Source organism: Terrapene carolina, unplaced genomic scaffold (assembly GCF_002925995.2).
Source record: "Terrapene carolina triunguis isolate 2854851 unplaced genomic scaffold, T_m_triunguis-2.0 Scaffold139, whole genome shotgun sequence".
Classification (NCBI taxonomy): domain Eukaryota; kingdom Metazoa; phylum Chordata; order Testudines; family Emydidae; genus Terrapene; species Terrapene triunguis.
In genome coordinates, this window is record NW_020664490.1 from 7781070 (window position 1) to 7798513 (window position 17444).

The 17444-nt window shown below is 40.5% G+C and overlaps 1 protein-coding gene across 1 annotated transcript in view; it reads right to left on the reverse strand.

Annotated features, from left to right (window-relative positions):
- The window catches only part of LOC112117333, an 87451-nt gene extending 71643 nt beyond the window's left edge, over positions 1–15808 (reverse strand). The window contains exons 1-2 of the mRNA XM_029911961.1: positions 15773–15808; positions 13636–15092 (exon numbers count right to left, since the gene is read on the reverse strand). Coding sequence (XP_029767821.1) covers positions 13636–15092; positions 15773–15775 — 1460 coding nt within the window. The 5' untranslated portion in view covers positions 15776–15808. The remainder of the gene's footprint in view (positions 1–13635; positions 15093–15772) is intronic.
- Between the last annotated feature and the right edge of the window lie 1636 nt (positions 15809–17444).

Consider the following 17444-nt stretch of genomic DNA (forward strand, 5'->3'; position numbering starts at 1 on the left):
CTTAAAAAGCTTTAAAGAAATGGCAAAGAAAAAGAGAAAGCAGAAATTCATATAACATAAATCATTCTCCTTTTGTTGCTCTTCTTTCCTTTACTTGTTCTCTTACTAATTTATCCTCCTAAACCACCTCACCTCCCTCTCCACTTTAAACATTTTCTTTTAAAATTTGTCAATGCCAGTTTGGTATTGTATCATGGACTCGATCCATTTAATACTACTAATTTTTTCATTCAGACATCCTAACACTTAAATTATTAGTTATTTAACGAATCAAGTGTTTTCAGATTTCAAATATACAGAACCAGGAAATTATTATTTTTATAAAAGCCATATCATCCCCAAAACAAATCCATCAAGTGCCCTCTGCAGCTCCTGTAGTATCCATCAGAAGAACAGTATGTACATAATTAAGGCCACAATCTACCAATGTAACACTATGAAGCCCCACTGAAGCCATGGGAGGTCTGTCTGTGCAGTTCTTTTTAAGGGAATGGGACCATCATGAATATGCATTTTATTTTCACTGGAAATGCTATTGCAATCTCAAATATACAAATCAGTAATGCAAAAGCAGTTCTGTCTTGGGAAAACATATCACTCAGTGTCACCAAAATCTACTATACACACATTTTTATAATTCTATATTTTTATCTAATGTTGTCATCAACTACCACGATAAATAAGCCATTACAGAAGAGGTCTCAATTTTTAAATGAATGATTTTATTCTTTTCAATTTTTAAATTCTGAATAAAACTAAAATTAACAAACTTTCGTTTTATCCAAAATTCATTTAAATATTGCCTAGTCTTGCCAAAACGTATTTGTGAATGAGCAAGGTTGATTTATTACAGCTCAGTTATAGGAACAGAATTATCTGCTACCTCACCAGCACAATCAAAATCTCAACCCCTGGGCAGAATGAGACTTCTTAATATATTCATATTTATCTGCCACTTCTTAGACCCACTATTACTTTAACAGGTTTCAAGTAAACATAGTTAAATTTGTATGTACACAGCAGTCTTTCTGTCACTACCAACACATGTCCACAACTATCACACTGATATCTCTATCAGTGCATTCTGCGAAATCTAGGCAGCTATGCTATATTGCCTCAAAAGGAGACAGAGTAGCCAGAGGATAAGAAATAGAGCAGCATGTGGGGCCTTGTACTCTGGGATGTCCTACAGCTTAGAGACCAGGAAAGGAGGAGAACAGGCCAAATCACAAATAACGTAGAAGCATAAAAGTGTGTCCATTTGCACTCTCAATTACCATACCTGTCCATAAACATTTGCAATAATAACTTTACTAGTTAAAAGTTTCGTTATTACACAATTCAGTCCTCTAACTTTGTGCACACAACCCACTGTCATCAGCAAGAGACTGGTTGTGGATCATTAGTATATAATCTAACATTGTAGACCAGCCACAAAACCACACATCTTCTTTAAAAATTCAACCACAGAAGGAATCTGACACGCCACTCTGCCAGATCAATCATGAAGATAAAGCTCATAACACAGTACCTAATCTGTGTATATTTTATATTACTTATTCATTTATAGTGTCCTAACACAGCAATTTATAATGGCATTAAGAATAATGAAGTCCAAAAGTTACTAATGATCCAAGTAGTATGATCAAGACTGTGCTAAGAACAATTTTTTTTCTTACCCCACCCATATAGATAGGGTTACATAAACATCTTTATCAACATATGTAATACAATTTATGACATGACATTTTAAATGTATAATTACATATACTTTTGGTTCAATTGTTCAACAGTAAACTGAGTGGAATATTTTTTCCTTTAGCAAAAGATTTGTTGGGCTGGTTTGGGATATAACATATAAGAATTTGAACACAATTTTCCTCCTGGGCAAATAAAGCTCATAGTACTGAGGCCTTTTTAACAACTTTGAGGTAAATGGTGAGTTTTGCCCATGTCTGACAACACTTCATTTCTCCCCCTCCCCCCATCAAAATTTATTCTATAGATACTACATTCCAAGTCAGGAAGCCATGATTTCAGACAAGTAGCTGATTTTCTTATTCAGCTAAAGATGATTCTTCATTTGGCAATGAGATCCAGCTTCCATATTATTCACCTACTGTATAAAACACACGTACTTCAGGTGTCGCTATTCTCCCCAAGCAATAACTGACAATTCAGTAGATTCTTATAAACAAAAATATCTCCTATCTTAAGAGAAAGTACCTACCTTAATGAAACAGCTAGTAGATAATTAGGCCACAATCCACCAATTGGCTGCATACAGCCATATTCATGCACCTCTGTGGAGCCCCAATGACTTCAACAAGTCTCTCTGCAAGGCTAAATGTGGGACCTTCATTTTTATTTTAAATTTTACAGTGTCGTTATATACAATTGACATAGCGTTTTATGTTGTACTGACACATATCGAGCACATTCTGCTGTATTCTCCTATTTGCTAAAGTCAACATTGACAATGGCACGAAAGTCCTGCAATCCCAGAAACACAATAAATTATTTTATTTTCCATGTATTGGTTACCCTCAGCCAAAACTCTGACTACAGCACAATTAAAACTGTCATAACAAATAGATTAAAATTAGGGCTGGCGATTAATCACAGTTAACTCATGCAATTAACTCAAAAAAATTAATTGCGATTAATCGCAGTTTTAATCTCACTGTTAAACAATAGAATACCAATTGAAATTTATTAAATATTTTTGGATGTTTTTCTACATTTTCAAATATAACAATTTCAATTACAACACAGAATACAAAGTGTATAGTGCTCATTTTATATTATTTTATTACAATATTTGCACTGTAAAAATGATAAACAAAACATAAGAACGGCCATACTGGGTCAGACCAAAAGTCCATGCAGCCCAGTATCCTGTCTACCGACAGTGACCAATGCCAGGTGTCCCAGAGGGAGTGAACCTAACAAGTAATGGTCAAGTGATCTCTCTCCTGCCATCCATCTCCACCCTCTGACAACAGAGGCTAGGGACACCATTCCTTACCTATTCTGGCTAATAGCCATTAATGGACTTAACCTCCATGAATTTATCTAGCTCTCTTTTAAACCCTGTTATAGTCCTAGCCTTCACAACTTCCTCAGGCAAGGAGTTCTACAGGTTGACTGTGTGCTGTCTGAAGAAGGACTTCCTATTATGTGTTATAAACCTGCTGCCCATCAATTTCATTTGGTGGCCCCTAGTTCTTATATTATGGGAACAAGTAAATAACTTTTCCTTATTAACTTTCTCCACACCACTCATGATTTTATATACCTCTATCATATCCCCCCTTAGTCTCCTCTTTTCCAAGCTGAAAAGTCCTAGCCTCTTTAATCTCCTCATATGGGACCCGTTCCAACCCCCTAATCATTTTAGTTGCCCTTCTCTGAACCTTTTCCAATGCCAGTATATCTTTTTTGAGATGAGATCACATCTGTATGCAGTATTCAAGATGTGGGCGTACCATGGATTTATATAAGGGCAATAAGATATTCTCCGTCTTATTCTCTATCCCTTTTTTAATGATTCCTAACATCCTGTTTGCTTTTTTGACTGCCGCTGCACACTGCGTAGATGTCTTCAGATCCACGATGACTTCAAGATCTCTTTCCTGATTAGTTGTAGCTCAATATGATGGGGGCTAATTTTATGAATAGTTGGGGTTATTTTTTCCAATGTGCATTACTTTACATTTATCCACATTACATTTCATTTGCCATTTTGTTGCCTAATCACTTAGTTTTGTGAGATCTTTTTGAAGTTCTTCACAGTCTGCTTTGGTCTTAACTATCTTGAGCCATTTAGTCTCATCTGCAAACTTTGCCACCTCACTGTTTACCCCTTTCTGCAGATTACTTAACAATCTTAAGTAATTTTGTTTCATCTGCAAATTTTTCCATTTCACGGTTTATCCCTTTTTTCAGATCATTTATTAATATATTGAATAGCACTGATCACAGTACAGACCCCTGGGGGACACCACTTTTTACCTCTCTCCATTCTGAAAACTGACCATTTATTTCTGCCCTTTGTTTCCTATCTTTTAACCAGTTACTGATCCATGAGAAGACCTACCCTCTTATGCCATGACAGCTTACTTTGCTTAAGAGCCTTTGGTGAGGGACCCTATCACAAAGGGCTTCTGAGAGGCTAAGTACACTATATCCACTGGGTCACCAGCGTCCACATGCTTCTTAACCCCCCTCAAAGAATTCTAGTAGACTGATGAGGCATGATTTCCCTTTACAAAGGCCAGGTTGACTTTTCGCCAACAAACTGTGTTCATCTATGTGTCTGATAATTCTGTTCTTTACTAAAGTTTCAACTAATTTGCCTGGTCTGAAATTAGGCTTACTGATTTGTAATCCCGGGATCGACTCTGGAGCCTTTTTTTTAAAAATTGGCATCACATTAGCTATCCTCCAGTCATCTGGTACAGAAGCTGATTTAAATGTAGGTTTCATACCACAGTTAGTAGTTCTGCGATTTCACATCTGAGTTCCTTCAAAACTCTTGGTGAATACCATCTGATCCTGGTGACTTATTACTGTTTAATTTATCAATTTGTTCCAAAAACTCCTCAACTGACACCTCAATCTGGGACAGTTCCTCAGATTTGTCACCTAAAAAGAATGGCTCAGGTGTGGGATTAAAAGATAACATTTAGTAATAAGCTAAACTATTACTAAGGTGAGTAAAGGGATACAAAAATAGAAATATGTCACTTGCAACAGGCATGAAACAACAAAACAAATATTAAGAGAGCCAACACTTAACTAGAAACAGAAGGAAAACAAAATATACTTAAAATTGAGCTACAAATTTTAGCTACTTCCTTGTCCCTCATTCTTACCCTTTCATTATCTTACTACTACTACTCAGAAATTGTCTACACTTCAGACTTCTGTTGACAAAAGTCAGCTTTCGTCAGGAAAACAGTGGAGGTGTACACACTACAATGCTCCTTCCGCTGACAAAACTCTCCTGCTTTGCTGACAAAATAAAACCACCTTGATGAGAGGCTTAGAACTTTTTGTGGAAAAGTTAGATTGACAAAGTGTCAGTGTAGACACTGTGCTTGGTTATGTCACTGTAAATAACCTCCAGGAGCAGTTCGAACTCTGCTGCCCTGCACCAGGCCAGGCATCAGACCCTCCCCCTTTAAAGGCCCAGGAATTTTTGAAATTCCACTTCCCATTTGCTTGGCATGGAGGGTCACATCATCTTCCCAGCTGACCATGGCAGCAAATGCTCCCCTGCTTGGCACACACCTGAGTTGGTGGATCTGCTGGCTCTGTGGAAAAAGGAGGCTGTGCAGTCCCAGCTCCGCTCCAGCTGTAGGAACTTCGAAACCTATGGTCAGATTTCTCGTGGCATGTTGGATAGGGGGTACAAATGGGACACGCATCAATGCTGTGTGAATATAAAGGAGCTGAAGCAGGCATACCAGTAGACAAGGGATCAAACCGTCGCTCTGGCGCTGCGCCAAAGACCTGCCGATTCCATAAGCAGCTGGACGCTATCCTTGGCAGTGACCCCATCTCCACCACCAAGAGCCCTGTGGATACTTCGGGGGTAGGGTGGAGACAGCGGACAGTGGAATGAACCCCGAGGATGAAGTGGTGGATGAAGAGGTCGAGTTGGAGGATGAGATGGGACAAGCGACAGGGTCGTCCAGTACGTGGTGAGCCAGGACGTCTTCTCGACCCAGGAGGGTTCAGGCCAATCCAGCATTCTTTCTCTGGCACACATGACGCAGGAGAGTGATCTTTTTGAGTTGATGTTGCTTGCTTATATGAAGTAGAACTGTCCTTTGCTTTGTTATATGCTAGAAGTGGGTTAAGGGATAGAAATGTAGAAGACTAGCTGTGTTTGCGTATGCTTCACATTCCCCTGTGCAGCTATGCTGTGGGACAGAACAGTGTGTTAATGCACGCTGAGATTTCATGGGAATGCTCCAGAGAGATCTCTAGGAAACTTTCCTGGAGGTACTCGCCAATTCTCTACTGAAGGCTCCTTGGCAGAGCTGCTTTGTTCCTTCCCCCATTGTAGGAAACTTTCCCACGTTTATTGGTAATCACTTGTACAGGGACCCAAGCAGCACACAGGCGAGCAGCAGAGGGACCCAGTCAGAGGCCACACATATGCTGGAGATGCACCCTTGCATTCTTGCTTACCCTCAGAGTGAGATATCAGCTTCAATGACCCCCGCCTGTGGAAAATGGTAGCTTAATTTACAATTTTGTCTCTAGTCACTTGCAGTGATCCCCTTAGAAAACCACCAAGACCCTTTTTCCCCATCTTGAGCACACACACCCCAGGCCAAACTCACCATCTTTAGGGCTTTCGCCAAGCTGCATGCTTGCCAATGGACAGCGAGAAAGATAACAAAGGGAATCATTACTATAATGATTCGATGCTCTGAGTGCACTAACCATCATGCTACAATTTACTGTTTCTTGTGCTTCTGCTGATGTGGCTTTCAGGGGAACCCCCTACACACCAGTGGAATGCCTCTGCCAGATAAGGAAGCGACCAAGGTGGAGAAAGGAGGACATGTTCCGAGAGGTGCTCCAATCCTCAGATGCCAAAAGACAAGAACACAGGGCATGGAGAGAGACTGTACATTAAAATAATAAAATAGATAGGTAGGAGAAGAAGGAGAAGTGATGGAGGAGCAAACGCAAATATTGAAGTCCCTAATCGCACTGCAGGCAGAATACATGAGTGCTCACTCCCACCCCTACAGCCCATACAGAACTGCTTTCCATCCCCTCCCCAAACTCCTCTCACACATTCCTTGCATCTTCCTGGCACATCGCAGTACCCCATTCACTCCACCCCTTCGGACAGGTTCCAAAATGACATCTGGACTTACACACAGCTATAAGAACCTACCCAGTGAAGGGCAGTCTCCTGATGTGACTGGGCAACAAAATGGCAGGTGAAATTTATGGCTGATAAATACAAATGCACATTGGAAAACAAAATCCCAACTATACATATAAAATGATGGGGTCTAGCGGTTACCACTCAAGAAAGAGATCTTGGAGTCATTATGGATAGTTCTCTGAAAACACCCACTCAGTGTGCAGCGGCAGTCAAAAAAGTGAACAGAATGTTGGGAATCATTAAGAAAAGGATAGCTAATAAGACAGAAAATATCATATTGCATCTATATAAATCCATGGTACACCCACATCTTGAATACTGTGTGCAGATGTGGTCGCCCCATCTCAAAAAATATATATTGGACTTGGAAAAGGTTCAGAAAAGGGCAACAAAAATTATTAGGGGTATGGAATGGCGTCCGTATGAGAAGAGATGAATAAGACTGGGAATTCTCCGCTTGGAAAAGAGATGACTAAGGAGGGATACGATAGAGGTCTATAAAATCATGACTGGTGTGGAGAAAGTAAATAAGGAAGTGTTATTTACTCCTCCTCATAACAGAAGAACTAGGGGTCACTCACCTATTAGCCAGGATGGGCAAGGATGCAAAACCATGCTCTGAAGTGTCCCTAGCCTCTGATTGCTAGAAGCTGGGAATGGGCAAAAGGGTATGGATCACTTCATGACTACCTGTTCTGTTCATTCCCTCTGAAGCACCTGGCATTGGCCACTGTCAGAAGACAGGATATTGGGCTAGATGGACCATTGGTCCAATCCAATATGGCCATTCTTATATTCTATCACTCCACCACAGTTAGGGAATCCCATTGTCGCAAAGCCATTCACTATTTCATGCACATTTCCAAGAATCACAGTCCTTCTTAGACGGATGCAATTAATGGCCCTACACACTTGCATTAACACAGCCCCAACGGTGGGCTTCCCAATTTCAAACTGATTTGCGACTGACCAGTAGCAGTCTGGAGTTGCCAACTTCCACACAGCAATTGCCACGCGCATTTCCATTGAGAGGGCAGCTCTCATTTTGGTGTTCTTGCACCACAGTGCTGGGGCGAGCTCCGCACACAGTTCCAGGAAGGTGTCTTTCCACATCCAAAAGTTCTGCAGCCACTGCTCGTCATTCCAGACCTGCATAATGATGTGATCACACCACTCAGCACTTGTTTCCTAAGCCCCATAGTGATGGTCCACTGTATGCATCTGCCCCATGAATGCCAAAAGTAATCTGGCATTGTTTCTTTTCATGGCATATAGCAGGTCAGATCAGGATTCCTATTCAGATTGGGAACTCATGATATACTGCATGACCAGCCGTGACGTTTTCATAACTGTGACCACAACAGAAGAGAGCAGTGCAGGATCCATCCCTTCAGGCAGAGATGGCAGTCGCGCTGTAAACAGGAACTGTTGAAAAATTACCCAAAATGCAGTCGGAAGCTCATGGAATGATGGGACAGAAAAAACTGCATCATGGGACACTGACCCCACTCTTATGATGCACTGTGATCCACTCTGCCTTCCCACAACTCCTAGCTGCAGAAGGTGGTGAGTAGCACAGTGAGATAGCTACCCACAGCACTGCTCTCACTGTCGATGCACCAACTATGGATGCGCTTCGCCGACAGGAGCGTCGTGTCAACATGCAAAAGCAATGTAATTATAGCGGGTTTTGATCATCTGCGTAACTTGTGTTCACAAAATCCTGCAGTGTAGAAACAGGGCCTCAGTCTAGATATCTGAAGATGCCAGTAGTCTCAGTAGTCCATGGAGTTAAACATGCAATTTGACTTACTAGGTTTCCACCATTTCTGAGGAATAACTGAGCCTTTTTATAGGCAAAACCCTCAGCTCTATAGTACACTTGGGGGACCCGGAGACCTCACTTTCAAAAAAGGATGGTCCCCAAGAAAGGTTTCAGGTCAGAATCTGCATCCTAAATTTCCCTGATAATTAAACTTGCTCATACAACTTCATAGTCAGTTTCTAGTCAATTCCACCTGCAGGATCTCATGAAGGAATAAAATGTTGCACTGTTTGGGTTGCAAACACTACTAAATATCTAAATATATTAATAACATTTAGCATTTATATAACATTTTTCATTCTCATAGCACTTTATAAACAACAACAAAATCTTTAAACTACAATTAAAAATGCATGTAAATAGTTAAAATGATTTGTAAAAGCTTGTTTTCACAAAATCTAGATTAAGCCAAATTTAACCTCATGACATCTGTCTTGACATGTAGTACATTTAAAGAATAACAGGTCTAATTTTGACGGTTTGTAATGCACTCTTGTATTCATATGTTATTAAGAATTGAAGGTCCATGTCACTGGAAAAGTAATTTTTCATAGATTTATATTAAATTCTTGGATTTTTACATAGATTCATGTCACGATATAATGGATATTCTTTATAAAACTCATTATTTGAACATATACTTCCACAGAGCAAGTCCTGGAGGAATTGGACTTTAATGCTTAATAATTCATTCAAAAATCTCAAAGCTCTTTACAAAGATTTCATCCATGGGATATCCATGGAAGACAGAGAAGTATTATAGACCAAACATTAACATCAAGATCACATAGCATGTCAGCAGAACAGCTGTAACTAGAACCTAGGTGGCCTGACTCCTAATCCCTTGTTTACAAATTTATCAAAAAATCCACATTTTCCTATTTTTAAAAATGTCTCTTTCTCCCCTTTTGCTGCTATGTTGAAGACTCACATTAACAGATGAAACTGACAGTACAATGCAAGAGTAACTGTGAAGTTCTATGGCCTTTGTTATACAGGTCAGAGTAGATTATCTAATGGTCCCTTCTGGACTTAAAATCTATGAATCTATAAAAGAAGGACTGTTCAGTGGTTAGGATGCTAACCTTGGACTCAGGAGACCAGAGTTCAATTCCATTTCACCAGACTACCTACATGACCTATAAAACCTTGTTTTCAGTTGCTTATAACTTATAACAGAAATTTTCTATGAGAGGTGTCTGTCGTGCTAAATTCTGAGAACTAAGCTATGGAAAAATACAGCGTTTTGCAAATGTTCAATTCTGGCAACCTTTTTCTCTGAGAAGTTCTAGTGCCCCCATGCTTTGAAGCAGGGACTTAAAATTTGGCAGGGGGTAACCTTAATGCCAAAGGTGGGCCATATGCCATCCCCATAACAACCCAAATTTGGCCAAGTTATAAACCTTTGAAAAAAATTCAGTTCACATATATTCAGCAGACACTTGCTAGCATAGCTAAAATCTCTGAAAATTCCATCTGTACTGAGCAAGTATTTCCGCCACAATTGTTTCTCTGGGCTGCTGCCAGCAAGAGCAAGGAGCATGTCAATCCTGTGTTTTTGGTCCCAGGCAGCATGGAAGAGGAAGCTGCCTGATTCAGATGCAGAGGGGACAAGAGTTGAGGAGGGGATTAGGGAGCAAACTGGGACAAGGAGGGGAAGAGACTGGCTGGGAAAAGGGCTTAGGAATGGAAGCCAAGGTGGGAAATGTGGGGTTGGGTCTGGGAGCCAGTTTCCAGGGAGGTGGGGGAGAAAACTTAAATTAGATGTGGACCAGGCAGGAAGTGAGGAGTAGGAATTGGGACTAGCTGGGCAACAAGACTTGGAACCATTAGAAAGGGCAGAAGGAAGTGCGGGGGAAAGATTTGATGAGGAGACAGGGCATGGGGAGAGAATTGGGACTGGTTGGGCAAAGAGCCAGGAGCCGGGCGTGGGAAATGAGACTGGATAAGGAGACCGGGGAGGTAAACTGTGACTGGGACCCAGTGGAGATGGGAAAAGTGGGTGGGGAGGAAGACATATCAAACAAGGAGTAGAGGGGAAGGAGGAGGGATGGGAATGGCCAGGCAAGGAAACTGGCAACAAGGAGCTGAAGGGGCTTGGGGGAACTGGAAATGGGTGGACAAGGAGACTGGGAGGGGAAAACTGGGATAGGGAGTCAGGAGGTGGTGACCAGGACTGGCTGGACGAGGAAACTTGGTTTGGGATTAGAGATTGAGGAGTAGAGACCTGGGTCTTGGATGAGGGGAATGGTATGGGAAACAGATAGGACTGGGACAGCTTGAAGGGGATGAGGCAGAAGGGGTCAAACTTTGAGGGAATGAGCAGAAAAGTCCTTGCCTACTAGACCACATTCCACTCCAGACATTTCTCTGATGTCAGTACATATCTATGAAATCCCCTGGGCAAAGTGTGCGTCTCAGCGCCCTATAGTGCTGGTCTGCAAAGAGGATGACAACCTACTATTTCTACCAGTTACTCCATTAGCTCAAGTGGCACAGATCTGTAGTAGTAGATCTAAAGGTTCCATCCCTGCTGATGAATCAGGTAGCTGTTAATATGATGTCACGATGGAATTTCGGTTTGCTCACTTTGTTTTTCAAAAAATCTAGGAAATTACACACAAAAATCTACATTTAAAATGTTATTAAGGATTCAGTCTTTAATTACATGATCACAGACTATTTTTTCCACAGGACCCATGCCTCTTTCAGAGCACAGAATGGACTTGTTCTGGGAATGAATCAAGTTTGTGAACTAAAAGAGCTGTTGTCTGCCCTAACTCTGTTGCAGAAATTGAAAGGTGTGTAGTGAATGAGACGGAACTGCAAGAAGAGAAAGAATTGTAGCATAGTTAAGGTAGCTGAATGCTGCCTTGGAGAACTGGATTCTATCCCTGCCTCTGCCAACAAGTTCCTACGTGATTTGCCAAGCATCACATAAACCAAACTTTTTACAGGTGGTCACTAATTGTGTGTCCCTCATTTTCTAGATGCCTGACTTGAGACCCTGGGGTCTAATTTACAGAAGTAGTGCGCACTCCCAACTGCAAATGAAATCACTGGGAGCTGTCCTTTGAACGTACAAAGTTAATTGCTCTGAAATAATCAGGTTCTAGGTGTCTCAAGCTGGGCACCCAAAGTTAGTGGATACTTCTGAGCTTAAACTGTCTGTCTCTCAGCTCCCCATATGTAGCATTGGGATAATAAAACCAGATCATCTAATAGGGGTGTTGTGAAAACAAATTAATGTTTGTGAAGCACTCATATACTATAGCATCAAATTCCATTAAGAAATTAACAATTCTGTCTTTGGAGCAGGGTTTGAATAAGATGCAGTAAGAAAAGCATAGGAAACAAAATATCAAATAGCTGCTCATTAAGTGAGGACTGTCTATTCCAGGGGTCGGCAACGTTTGGCACGCGGCTCGCCAGGGTAAGCACCCTGGCGGGCCGGGCCAGTTTATTTACCTGCTGACGCGGCAAGTTCGGCCGATCGCGGCCCCCACTGGCCGCGGTTCGCCGTCCCGGGCCAATGGGGGTGGTGGGAAGCCGCGGCCAGCACATCCCTTGCCCGCGCCGCTTCCCGCCGCCCCATCACATAAATAAAGACCATTTCATAATGCATATGCACAAGGGGGCTCAAATTAAGACAAACTTAATTCTGGCATTTCCTAACTTTTGAGTGCTTGACTTAGCATGCTCAATATTGTTTTTTCCCCCCTTTAATAACTTCCTTTTTCTTTTTTAAGGAAGTTTTAGCAGCTTTACAAATCAAACAAAAACTATTTATTACAACAGTGAGCTTTTTTTTGTTCCGAGAAATAATATGCAGTAATATGACCATCAGATCTCTCTACTTAACTGGGTAAGCTCCTTTAAATCATCCAGGAAGTGTTGTTTCTGGTGATTTTATTAAATTGAGTGAAACTACTGACTCAAAATTCTCTTAATGTAGGGTTTTTAGATGTGACAGATACATAAACTATGCTCCATGATGACAGGCACATTGTCATAGAATGTTGTAAGACACTATGAACTTGAAAACTAGTCAATTAAAATAATTAAAAAAAAATTAAAAGTGGTGTCAGTTCCTACCAGACTTGAGTCCCTGAGAATTTCTATAGTTTAACTAGCATATCTTGCTTTAAAAAACTTATCCCCTTTTGTTGTGGGAAAGGCCTTCACCAACAAATGTGGAAACTGACTGACTACACTGGAAAAACAGTGGAAGTGACTATAAACAACGTTTTATTAAATTAATTATGCACAAATGAAACACACCAAAAACAAGAGGCACTCTCTCTCTCTCTCTAGTCTCTTTCGCTTCTAATAATCTTAAGTGTTATTTGTAAAATTAAATAATAATAGAAAATGTAAAACATGCATATGAGATTTTTCAAGTTGATAATGTCCCATTAAAGTTTATTTTAATGGCATATAAGAGCACTTCTAATTTAGATGAATTAATATTAGTAGACTTGGAAGAAGACATTTTAAGAAAGGAATCTGAAAGACCAGAGAGTGGCTAACTTTCATATTAGAAGCATTTGGAGTTTCAGAAGTCAGCATGGAAGAATACATGAGTCACTGGATAGAAGAAAAAAAATATTTTTAAAACAAATATAAAACAGCTTTCTGTGATCATCAGCATTCTTACTGAAAAAGACCAAAAGAACAGCTAACAACGAAGTGACTAATATTTCCAATATTCACTACTATACCCCTTCACTATGTAACAATTAGGACCTCAATTCAGCAAAGACTTATACATATGAGTAGTCCCACTGACTTCAAGAATACTACTTGTGTAAATCTTTACAGGATCAGGACCTAAAACAAGAACAACCTAGCAGACTTTTTTTTTTTTTTTTAATTATTTTCAACATATACTTACTGAGACAGTGTTGTTTTTCCTGAGCCAGGCAGACCTCTTAAAATTAGAAGTAATTTCTGCGACCTACATAACTTGTCTTCTGAAAACTGCTGAAAATTAAAATTGTGTATTCCCTCTTTCTGGTAAGTTCTAGGATCTTTCCAACACTCTTCTCTGGTTTCACAGAAACCATTATTCATGCATCCATCCTGGTCGCTATATCCATTTCTGGAGACTTGCATACTATGGATACCAATATGACCAGCATAACTATTATTCTGATCAAACAATGGACAGCTCCTGTTAGTACTGCCACTATTACCATGGTAACCTGCATAATTCTTGTGAGGAAGTCCATCATTCTGAGGATGGAGAGTATTTGGTTGATGTGGTGTGGAATTAAGAGTTTGAACATCTAAATGATGGTTGAACCTAGGAGGAAGAGGTCCCTGAGGTATTATGAAAGATTGTGTTGGCTGCCATGCCGGCCTAAACTGAGGGACTGAATGGTTCCAGAATTTAGAATCCGCTTGCCAATTAAAATGATTCTCACTTCTCCAGCCATTTGCTTCATTGTCAAAACATTTTGGTTCACTGACTGTCTTCTGGCCACTTGGTTCATTATAGAAACATTGTTCATGGTCATAATATGATTGTGTTCTACTGTAACAGGTATCTTGTTCATCCTCGTGAGATGACTGACTATATTTATTACATGATATAAATCGTTCCTGAGATGATTCGGTTTCTTTTTCCTGTAAGTGACCTTCTAACTCATCTTTATCGCTTTCAAGCTGCTGAATTTCTTTATAAAATTGGCACAATTCATCATCTATTTCTGATACATCACAAGAGAGAGTCTGTATTTTATTTGCTGCTTCTTTGTCATTTTTGTGGTAAAGTACAACATTTTGTTTCTCTTTGCCTGTGCTAAATTTAGTAAAATTCCTGGTTTCATCCTGTTTGTTCTCCTCCACAGGTCTGTAAATGGGCCCAATAAATACTTTGCTTGTACCATGTTCTTCAGCCTCTACTTCATCTCCATTTACTGTGAATGATTTTTTGCTAGTTTCTTTAATATTAGCTTCATCAACTTTTTCAGTAATGAATGGGCATTTATTTTCTGTAACCTCAGTGTCTTTTATTGGAAGATTTACACTCTGCATGATCGTTGAATGAGTAGACTCAATAATCCCTGGCCTATTACCAGGGAATTCTTCATTGAATGTTTCTAAGACATCTGTATTTTCATTCTCTTTCTGCTGCACTTCCTGTTTTCCTTGGTCACCGGAGATGTATAAAGGTATCCATTCTTTGTTTATTCTCTCAGTGTCTGTTTTCATAAGAGATCCCTGGAAACCATCATCACAGGATTTATCATGAGCTTCTTCTGTTGATTTAATTTTTTTAGAACACGGTTCAATTGTCATTTCATCTTGACATTCCAAAGGCCTTACTTTACATTCAGCATGAAGCATCTTAAAGAAAAAAAGCAAGAATATTAACAATACATACACCTTTAGAATACATTATGCAAAATTAGAAGTTATTCTAAGCTATAATTTGTAACATCAGAGTTTATCTACCTTCACAACTAAAATAAGTTAGTTATTAATTTCATCGAAGAAAGCATCCACTATAGGCTAATGTAGTTTTGGTTTTAAATAAAAGTTACCTATTTCAGTAGGTTTATAATAAAAACTATTTTAGTGTAGAGCTTTTCTCGTATTTCAGTGACAATATTAGCAATTTACTATCTGTGCTAAGCTATTTTTTAAAAGTGAATTTAGTGTTTCAAAAATAAATTAGATCAGCAGCCTGAATACTGGAATTCTCTAGTTATCCACAGTACAGGTTCAGTATGGGCATTAGCAATGCAATTACTTACATCATTGCCAACAAGCTTCAATCCTTTTTCTGCTGGGATCCCCCTTAAGAATTAGATAACTGAGCACAGACATTTGGTTAATGCTTGACCTTTCTATTCAGACTGCCAACAAAATGTTACTTAGAGCCACTGTGATGTAATTTCTATGATATGCACTGGACTAATCCAACTCATAGCCCACCAAACATCTGTTAGATGCCAGTTATTAATCAATAATAAAGTAGATCAGATTTAAAAATTAAAGCTGTAATCTATTATTAGTTGTATTACCATAGCACCTCTGAGCCCCAGCCAAGGATCAGGACCTCACTGTAAAAGGCCACTGTAAAAATGGAGAACAAAAAGATTGACCCTTCCTCAAAGAGCTTACAGTCTAAGTACAAGACAAGAGACAACATATGGATACAAACAGATGGAAGGGTACAAGGAAACAGTGACATAATAGTGGTCAGCATGACAGGCAGTAGTTTCCAAATGCCACCATTATCATTCCTCTGAATGTCATCCAGTCACCTACATATTAAGTTACCTAACTCAAAAGTACATGGTCTTTCATGGCATTCCAGAGGTATATAAAGTAGATGGAATGCAATATCAACTGCCTTTCAAAAGACAAGACATATGCTATTTTTTTGGCATGAAATAATGTGATAAATGCATCCGACAAGATGGTGGATAACAGACAATTTCCAGTTTCAAGTTCCTACTAGAGGGTTAATTCTACTAGTGTCTGTAACCTATTAAACTTCTGAACTCGGGAAAGTGACAGGCATCCATTAACTGAACTGTAATAAAATTAAAAGAGAACTCTCTAATTTGCACGGAGAGTGAGATTCCCTTATCTAAACACGAAGTTTTATGTCGTTTTTATAGTCTTCCATTTACAGAAAAAAGTTTTGTTGTATGTGAGTAAGGTTAGCCTCCACCCTCCCGCCCCAATATGGAAATAAGAATAAATTTGCTATGCGCATATTAGTCTCTTCCATCTCAAGGAGTGGGAAGAGAACTTTGCTGTTTTCTGTGTTGTGAGTTACTCTGGGGATAAGATTGGACTGGGAAGGGAAGAAATGTCTCTCCTCTCTTGGGATGCAGAGTGTGTGTGTGTGTGTGTGTATATACACATATATAAACACACATACATACACACACACCCCCTTTGTCTCCCCAATTGTCATCCATGCCGCAACCCTCAACTTCAAGAATGATACAGGCTAGGGTGGAGAATGTTACTCTCTCCGGGATAGAGTGCAGGCTATTGCTGTGTGTGTGTCACAGTCTCTCCCCTCTATCTGAAGTGGATTGGGGGGTGTTGCTGTGTGTATCAGTCTCTCCCCTCTCTCCGGGGAGGGTTGGGTGGGAAGTGTTACTGTGTGTCAGTGTCAGTCTCGCTCCTCTCTCTGGGGTGGGAAGTGCTGCTGTGCGCAGGAGAAGGTCTCTCTCTCTGCGGTGAGTTGGGGGTAATGACGTGTGTTGCAGTCTCTCCCCTCTCTCTGGGCTGGGCTGTAGGGGGTGTTGCTGTTTGTGTGACACAGTCTCTCCCTCTGTGAAGGGGTGTGTGTTGTTGTGTGTGTCTATCACGTGCTCTCTCTGAGAGTTAAGGGTGTTGTGTGTGTGACAGTCTCTCTTCCTCTGGGCTGAAGGGTGTTGCTGTGTGTGTGAGACAGACTCTCTCTGGACTGGAGGAGTGTTCCTCTGTGTGTGGCCTCCCTCTGGGCTGGGGAGTGTTGTTGTGCATGTGATAGACTCTCTCTGGGCTGGAGGGGTGTTCCTGTGTGTGAAAGACAGACTCTTTCTGGGTTGGGGGAGGTGTTGCTGTGTGTGTGACAATCTCTCTCTGGGCTGGGAGGAGGAGGGGTGTTGCTGTATCTGTCTCTCTCTGGTCTGGGGGTGTTGCCGTGTGTGTGTGACAGCAGGCTCTCTCTGGGCTGGGGGTGTTGCCGTG